Source organism: Phoenix dactylifera, chromosome 11 (genome assembly GCF_051530095.1).
Source record: "Phoenix dactylifera cultivar Ajwa chromosome 11, Ajwa_hap1_PhDact_Kaust_v1.1, whole genome shotgun sequence".
Classification (NCBI taxonomy): domain Eukaryota; kingdom Viridiplantae; phylum Streptophyta; class Magnoliopsida; order Arecales; family Arecaceae; genus Phoenix; species Phoenix dactylifera.
The window spans coordinates 2,454,501-2,463,738 of NC_143200.1; the positions used below are offsets into that span (position 1 = coordinate 2,454,501).

At 38.6% G+C, this 9,238-nt stretch overlaps 1 protein-coding gene across 1 annotated transcript in view; it reads right to left on the minus strand.

The window, feature by feature from the left end:
- Positions 1 to 4,398, minus strand: part of REF6 (relative of early flowering 6) — a 32,839-nt gene extending 28,441 nt beyond the window's left edge. The window contains exons 1-3 of the mRNA XM_008798919.5: positions 3,256 to 4,398; positions 659 to 737; positions 478 to 545 (exon numbers count right to left, since the gene is read on the minus strand). Coding sequence (XP_008797141.3) covers positions 478 to 545; positions 659 to 737; positions 3,256 to 4,135 — 1,027 coding nt within the window. The 5' untranslated portion in view covers positions 4,136 to 4,398. The remainder of the gene's footprint in view (positions 1 to 477; positions 546 to 658; positions 738 to 3,255) is intronic.
- Between the last annotated feature and the right edge of the window lie 4,840 nt (positions 4,399 to 9,238).

Genomic DNA, 9,238 nt, shown 5'->3' on the forward strand with positions numbered 1-9,238 from the left:
ACTGGGGTGTAACATACTAACCCAATTTGTTCCAATAAGCTATTGGTATAGGGTCTAGTACTAGGACCGCAAACCTTGCTAAAAACTCAATAGACACATCATCATAAATTTGCTTCAAGCTTCACCTTCCTCTAAGGGGGGAAAAACCTTCAACATGAAGCACTTGTATGGAAAAATATAAGATATGTGATATGAGCATATTGTAACATGCCGCAAAAGAAGGGAGGGAATTAGGGTTGGAGTTAATAAGAGGAATGCTAAAAACAATGCATTTCTTTTTTTTGGATATTACTGATAGATTTTTACTCTGCTCTTTGAACAACCTAAAGAGTGTAAATAAAATACATCCTCTTAGGCTATATTATTTGATGCACATCAAGTATGTGCCATAAAAAAACCAACTGTGCTTGGGAATCTATTGTAGATGCTCTAAGAAAAAGAATAAATGTAAGAAAATCCCAAGTTATAGATGCCTACCATGACTGAACCCTGTATGATAAGCTCCAGGGAAAGTGACAACAAAATCTCCAGCATTTTGTACCAATCTGCTATGAAGAAACAAAGACTTATATGCTCATTAGTTATGGATTTTATATTAAAGAAAGGAAAATGCCAAAAGTAGAAGTAATCAAAAAAGGGAAAATATGACAAACATCACCTGCAGCAAGGGATTCCTGCACCAATAAGTACTTCAGGAGTCATGACAGTGGTCTTCTCACCTAGGAGTGCGAAAGTCACTGCCATGAACTCAACCAAATATGCACACGGTTAGATAACATGGTTTCTTGATCAACTACTAGTCTACCAGAAGCATAAATTTGTAAAAGCCAATATTCTTAACCAAGAAAGACCATTCTAAAACATCACCTCAAGCAACAGACAGAAAAAATAATATCGCATCTTAATTGAATAGATGGGTTTCATCATACATTCATCATTATAAACAAATTAAAAGGGATTAGTTTGTTATTTTAGTAGCATTTAGGGGCTAAGGAGAGGGTAATAGGATCCTTATGTATCACCTACTAAAGCAACTGCCCACAAATGAATATAAAACAGCATCCCCTTGAGACAGTATTTCTAGAAGGTTTCATGCAGTTTCAGTTGAGCCAATTAACTAAATTCTTAACTAATAAAAAAACTTGCAAGCTATCTGCACTCTTGTTTTGTATATTTTGGCAATGCAATGTATCATTGGATGTCAATGCATGCAAATACCATGTCATAGTGCAGCAATCCTGACCAACACCCACACAATATTAGTTACCGATGCCATGCATTTGTCCTCCACAACCAAACAAAATAGGTTCCTTCGAACACCATTATCATATAAAATATAACATGGGCACTCAAGCTGTCATCACAATAACATAAAGGAAGATAGATTGACAAACAGAAAGAGAAGATATGGACAAAGGTTGAAAGAATAAAAGTCATTACGTGCTTTCTCAAAATCGTAAATGAAGCCTGAAAGTAAATCCTATTTTTTGGTTTAGGCATTTAGGAAGCCTGTCACAGTGATGGATGGTGTAGACTCCTATTAACTCTGCTTGTACATATGTAAGAAAATTAATTAAATAAGTCAAATTTCAGATTGAAGTTGGACTAGGGCAGGATGGAAAAAATTAGTAATTACAAGCATATATCGATGCAAATTTCAGCAAAACAAACTCTTTATAGAAATGACTATTTAACTTCTCATCTGGATTCCCATTTCTAAGATTCTTTCTGCATTGCAAAGCTTATCTAGCTATTCATAATTGTCAAAATGGTTAAGCGCTTGTTAAATACTCTTCACTATTTAAAACTTCCAGACAGCCTGAAAAACAGCTAGGCAGCCAAAAAAATAAATAAATAAACACTATATATGAACCTGAAAATTAACCACTGAATATAAAACAATCGTTTGGAATAATAATCTATCAAAGACCCTGATTTAACTAATTGGAGTTATATTGAAGTTAATAGGGGTCATAATTAACGATCTTAGAGTGAAAGGATAGAAAATGAAGAACAATAGGTTCAGGATTACCGATGATGATGATGATGACAATGATCAAAAGTAAGAGAAAAATAAAAAGCAGAGACTTAGTTAAAAAAATGATGGTAAAAGAATACATACAAAAGGATTTTAAGGATAAAAGGAGACAAAGTCATTAACACAGGATGTAAGGATAAAGATGACATGACTGATTTGAAACAAAACTAGGCCCTTTCTTCACAGATAAGGCTAATCAAATGTGTTGCTTATTGTGACAGGAAGTTATAATAAGGGCATGTAGGGCAAAAGAAGGCCCCTCCTCGCTCTTCTCAGCGCACTTAGGTGTACTCACTTGTAGCAAAATTCAACATTATAAACAAAATCCTGAACATTATAGCATGCTAACTACTAGATCATGATTTAAATACTAAGTGGTGACTTTTGTCTTCTTTCAATTGCTAAGTTTCATACTAACTATTAGATCGGCAATAGGCTCATCTTTAAGTTCCTCTGGATCTAATTCCGATGAAGCTTTCTTTTAATTCCTACAGTTCTGAATATAGAGAGCATCGTATTTGTTGGCATCAGCTATTACCTTCGGACCAGGACTTGCACCGATTAATATACCTCAGATGCTTCAGTTTTTGTTGACAAGTGGATGAAAACAGTGGGAGAAATAGGTGTAAGACCGAATACAGATAGCACCTTATTCATTGCTACTGTGCTGAATATGGTGAGCACCTTATTTGTTGCTAGCAACTATTATCTTCGGATCAAGACTTGCACTGAACAATATACCTCAGATGCTTCAATTTTTGTCGATAAGTAGATGAATATAGTGGAAGAAATAGGTGTAAGACTTGAACCGTCAATATGACCTCACAACTCATCACTCTCCAGGTGCAGGCACTGAGGACTGGCCCACTCTGCTTGGGCGTCTACAGCAACGAGTTGAATGTCAACACATGGAACGTACTCATGGCTAGGGATGTATCACCATGCCAATAGAAGGAACATAATTTGACGAAAACATCAAAGGGACCATTGATCGAACACCTGAGCAGCTAACTATAGGAGACAAGGAGGCCACTATTGAAGCTTCAGTTCGGTCACATACAATAAGCTTTGTAACATTCAAGTTTGTTATATACCAAGCTTCGGCATCTACATCTAGAAAGGGATGCGTGGAAAAGTGACTAGTGTCGATGGAAGCAGAAGGTTGTAAGGCTAAAACAGAGGAGCGTTGACGAAGAAAAACAAACCCTTGTACTCACCAAGACGATTGACCTCCCCGCCGTAGCCGTGCACTCGAACGACCTCCTCGAAAGCAAGCGCAGCATCCCTGGGCACGCCGTACCAGGTCTTGCTGGCCCCCATATGCAGGTAGTTCAAGCTGTGGAGCTCGTGGTCCTCGACATGCCAGGCGAACCAGCTGAACATCATCGCCACATACGCCATGGGCGATGTGACCCCCGGGATCTCCTCCTTCATGAACCGCAGCAGCGAGCCCTTGGCCCTCGACACCCCCCGCATGTTCCAGGCGGTCTCCCCGACGTTGGCCGCCTCCTCCTCCCGCCACCGCCGGGCGGCCCCGAGGGGGGCGAAGCCGGAGCCGGGCATGTCGTTGGCGTACTCCACGGAGAAGGGCTTGTCGGCGCAGGCCTTCCAGAAGAGGGTCTCGATCTCGAGCGGCGAGAGGAGGCCACCCTTCCTGGCGGCGGTGACCTTCTTGAGGTAGGCGCGCTCGAATTGCTTGGCCTTGGTCTCAAACTGCTGGAGCGTGTAGTGCTCGCCGCTCTGCCAGACGGGCTTCTGCACGGGGCGGGGGCGGCGGGGGCAGAAGCCGATCTGCTGCTGCCGGGTGGTGAAGGTCGGGGGCTTCTTGGGGTTCGTCTCGCGGGCGGCGAAGGAGCGGTTCAGGTTCGCGACGGTCGTCTTCTTGGGCGGCCCCGGGAGAGGCGGCACGATCTTGCAGATGCCGAAGGAGGAGGCCTCCTTCTCGATCTTGAGGATGTATGCGATGGGGTCCTGGAACTCGGCCAGGGTAGGATGGTACTCAGGAGCCAGTGGGAGGGATTTCAGCCATTGAGGAACCTCCGCGGGAGGGGGAGGTGGGGGCGGCTCTGCTGAAGATGCTGATGCCGCTGCTGCCATTGCTGCTGCTGGTAGGACTGGTAACGATGACGGGGGATTTCATCCCATTTTCCCCTCTCGATGGAAAGAGGGAAGGGATTCTCGGGATTTTTTCTCTCTTTTTTTCAATCTTGGCGTCGTTATTCCCTTGCTCTTCACCTTTGAGAAGGACAACAGAGAGAGAGAGAGAGAGAGAAAGAAAGAGAAGGGGATGGATGGGCCAAGATTTGGGCAAGTTGAGGTGGGGGAGTGGGGAAACGGGTTTCAATAATAGAAGCTGTTGCGAGGGTAAATACCATTCATGCCACTGTCATTTGAAATTGAAAGGTTATGCTTCCTTTTTCTGTTCTTCTGATTTTTTCTTCTTTTTTTTCCTTCTTAATATTCCGGGCACGCCCTCTTTTGGATAAGTATGGCCGCTGATACCATGCGCTCGGGTCGATCCAGGGGGCATACATTGGGCCGGATTTGGTAAAAGAGCGGCGGTGGCATTTGGCCCGCTTCGGAGTGGCGGAAATCAGGGCTGAATGCAATACTTTAAATGTTTGACCAACGTTCCATTTTCACGTGTCATTCGCACGTGCGGGTTATCGGTCCAAAAATTAGTGATGGGATGCTTCTATCTGAAGGACAAATTATACCCTACGCATGCCGCCAATCACAACCGTCCGTTTCTATAGCGGTGCATCAAGAAACAAACTTGCTGAATGTGGCCTAAAAAAATAAGCAGTGTGATAGCTAGCGTATATGGCCGTATGATGCATGCAGAATAGGATATAATTTCTTCATCTAAAATGTTCATCCCAACCTATGCCGCAGTTACATCCAAAAGAACATTGTTACGAAGGAAGAGAATAATTAGGTGGTTGACCGATTGGTCAAATTGAAACGTTTGATTGTTGGAGGAAGAAGTGCTTAGGCAGACATTTCACACAACTCTAATATGCATACATTTTAAAAAATTAGAAAACAGCATATTCTTAAAAGCTTTAGGCACTTATACTTTAAGTACTCTATCAGATAAATAAAATTTTTACTGCTTTGTTCGTCTTCCGGTAAATATCCCAACATTAATGCAAAGCCAGTAGAGAGCTCAATTTTTTCTCCCCGGAAAAAGCCAAAAGAGAGTGCGGTGCACATAAAGATGGATGCAGCCAATGATCTTTATCCAACTGAGAACGTAACATCCTAACTTTTTTTTTGGTGTAACTGACCATCTAACTAATGTCTTGATCCTTGATGGGACCCTGTCTCATCCTAATAAATCGTTCAGTAGATGGGAGATGCTGCTGCATATTTACAATAATATTTATGAGCTTTTCCCGGACTGTTTAGCCTTAGTTATCGACTTTATTAAGCTGTTATAATACAGCGGTACGATGGGTCGCTATTTGATGTCGACGTGACAAGGGAGCAAATACAAAGAGCACGAATGAGGGAAAAGTGAACAATTATAATATTAAATAGGCTAAATTAATTATGTATTTAGGCTTGGTAACAAGTTATATTTGATTTTTTTTATTAATGGAATACAAACCATCTCGTTTATAAATTGTTTGCCATAAAAGCTAACCACAAATATGTATATTAGAGGCGTGCAAGGGTGTGTCTGCACCACCTTTTGGCCCCTCACAAGCTCTGTCATTAGTTTTTATGGGTATGTGATAAGCATTGTTAGAATATTATTAAGTAATTGCAAGATGCATGGCAATTGTTCTCTAATACTAACTAGTATAGCAAAAGGGAAAAATCGATAATCAATCGATATATTAAGTGAAAGAATAATGATAAAAATAGTATCGTCGGGGAAATATGAAAAAAGTATTTTAAACTAAGCGCGAAGCATATGAACAATTAGTTTATTATGGCAAATTTATTATATGCTATATCTACTTGTATATGTAATGCTATAACAATAGTAGGAGTTTCATTAGTAGTTTCTCTTTGCCTCCTACAAAAATCATATTTGCATTCATATTCTCTCATTTTGAAAATTCAAAATTAAAATTTTGCTATCATTTGGCACCACCTTCATTTTTTTAATTTTCAAAAATAGAAAAATAGAATTCTATTTTTATTTTTGAATCTAGAAATATAAATATGTTTGGTATAGTAAATTATTTTAAAAAACATAGATATGGTGACGGTAACAGGGTGATGCTATGGATGGGCTAGTTTTATGATGATCCTCCTGCGATTTGATGAAACTAGGCATCTATCTAAACTATTGGACTTTTTGAGCATGGATAATTGGAGGTTTCTCATGGCCAGTCACATGTTAAAATATGCATATGCTGATCCAAAAATTTAATTTTGATGATGCAAAATATTTGAATATAAATTTACTAATTGGGTATTTTTGGGATACTTAAGGATGTACATAAGAGGAAAAAATAATCTCATAATGACCTAAATATATAGAGAAAATTCAACCAAAAATGCTTAAGTTGGAAGGAATTTGAGAAGTATTTGCGAAGTTTTGAAATAGAGCAGTCAACCCCAAGTTATGAGAAGCCAACCTTTAAATGCCCCCATGTTTAAATAAAAGACTTTAATTTTAAAGGGGTTTAGGAGTCGAACCCAAAGTTACAAGTTAACCCCGGCATAGTAGAAAAGACTGGCATGCTTTCATGAGTCGACTCAAGGTTCAGACGAGTCGACTCGAGAATAGTCTCACGCGAAAGACAAGACACAATAATAAAATAACTTTTTGGTGAGACAATCCAAGCAACTCAAGAGCCGACCCCATCAAGCACAAATCGACCCCAGGACTAACAGAGTTGATCCTAGAATGGTCTCAAATGAAAGACAGAATATAGTAAAAATCAGCGCTCTCTTAAGTCGACCCAAGAAGAAAAAGAGTCGATCCCCCTGCATCTGGCACTTTAAACTGCTAGTTTTTCCGCAAGCCCAGAATAGATTATCGCACTTCCAATGATTATTTCGCCTCTTCAACAGCTACAAATAGTATTCCAGCCACTTTTTAAGGCATAAAGGCATTGAGACATAAGAAGAAAAAAAACAAAAAAAACAAAAAAAAAGATCATTAAATGAGATTCAAGTGAGCATTTGTGACCTCATCTCCTCACTTTTGAGAGCATAAAAGCATTGTAGTGAAGCCTCCAAGCATCCAACAAGAGCTTCCACTATTTTACACACATGCATCAATGACATCAAATTTGCTCATTAAGGAGCTTTGCTTACATTGATTGTATTTTTATATTTTTGTGTTGTAACAAGTTTCAAAGAATTTAAAATTTGTGAAAAAGGTCTATTCAATTCTTGAATTGTATTGTAAGTTGTAATCAAGCTTAGGGAAGGCTTTCGATTGAGCAGTTTTTGGTTGATTCATAAAGAGAATCAAGTAGGCTAGATTGTAAGACCGGGTAAAACAATCACATTAAATAATCTCGGAATAGATTATAGTAAAATTTCCGAAAAGGGTGTCTTGCAAGGTGAACAAAGGTGCTGAGTTTGGCACCGAATCACTATAAAAATTTTGTGTTTGTTGTGATGTGCATTTTTCCCATATTACATTCAACTCTTCGATTTATGTTTGCACAGATATATTGCTATTCACAACACAAACACTTTGAAAGTTAGTTTTTTAATTGCACATAATTATAAATTTTAAAAATCCAATTCATCGCCTCCCCCTTTGGGTTATATTGCTAGGCAACAGCCTCACGAAAAACATACAAAGGCACCTAAGCAAAACATAATTTTTTTTGTTTTACAAGTAATATGGATTGAGAGGTTGGATTGTAAGATTAATAGTAAGAATGTCTCATTGTGTAAGATTATTTTTGTCAAAATTTAGATAGTGGTTGGATATAGTTATCATTCTCATGATGTGCATTTAAAACTTGGAAAAGATGTCTCACTATGGAAGCTCTTTGAGCACCGACTTATTCTTTAGTATCTTTCTTATTTGCTAGCAAGTGCATACCTTGCATTATACTTGAATAGGACTGGCCATTTATGACTCAACATGTTGACTCGATTTAACTCAGACTCGACCTGTTGGGCTCATTGGTCGTCAGCAATCCCGACACACCAACGGGATAAGTCGAGTTTGGGTCAAGGCCCCTCAACCCATTAGGTTATGGTTGGAGGTTATATATTTTTTCAAAATCTTATATAATATATATTTAAAAATTATATTATGTATGAGTCCTTATATCATTGATCCAATGGCTCATAATTGAAGGGAGAGATGAATTGTAACACAAATGTTCCAAAAAGAAAGCAAAAAAAAAGGGTTAGCGGGTTGGTTGCAGGTTGGGCATTTTCGACCTATTGGCATGTTGGGTTGACCTTGGGTCGATATATGAGCTCAACCCCACTTGACCTGCTGGTTGCCACCCTCTATATTTGGGAAAACAAACAAAAATTATCTCCTGCATGATCAAGTTTCCATTTTCATTAATGTACTTGGAAAGGAAAAAAATAACTACAAGTCCAAAAATATCTTTAAGAGAAACAGAGAAAAACAATCTTCTGCATCATCCTCTATCGTTTCCCTCTATTTGCACATCACTTAGAAAATATAGGAGATATTATTAATTAGAATATAATCTTACATAAACTTTAATAAAATATACGATTTATTTGATAAATTGGTTTTCAATTGTATAAAAATCAAAATATTATATATATAATTTGAATAGTGTATGATATGCTATTTATGTGATAGATGTGCACATTTCGAACTTCAACATACATATGAAGCCATAACTAGAGCAATTAACTCGATACCTGCACCTATTTCCTTGCAAAAACTCAACTTTGAGACAAGAAAACATCATAAGAAACCTAAAACCGGAATTTCAACGACTAGAGAAAGGCTGTATCAAGGATTTTGTGGATGTACCCATGCCCACTCATTGATTCTCTTCATCAGTTCAATCCTTGGTTCAGTGTGCACTGTACCCAACCTTAGTTAATACGGGGCCGATCTGTGGTTTTTAGAATCACAATGTATGATCGCTGTTATTTGTAGGCTATGTTTATCAAATTAAAACTTTCGCATGGACAGATATTTAAAACAATAATGAAATAGCATGAAAGAACATAGCTCTGAATTGTATTGCAATTCATTTAAAGATTTGAGACTCTGCTCCA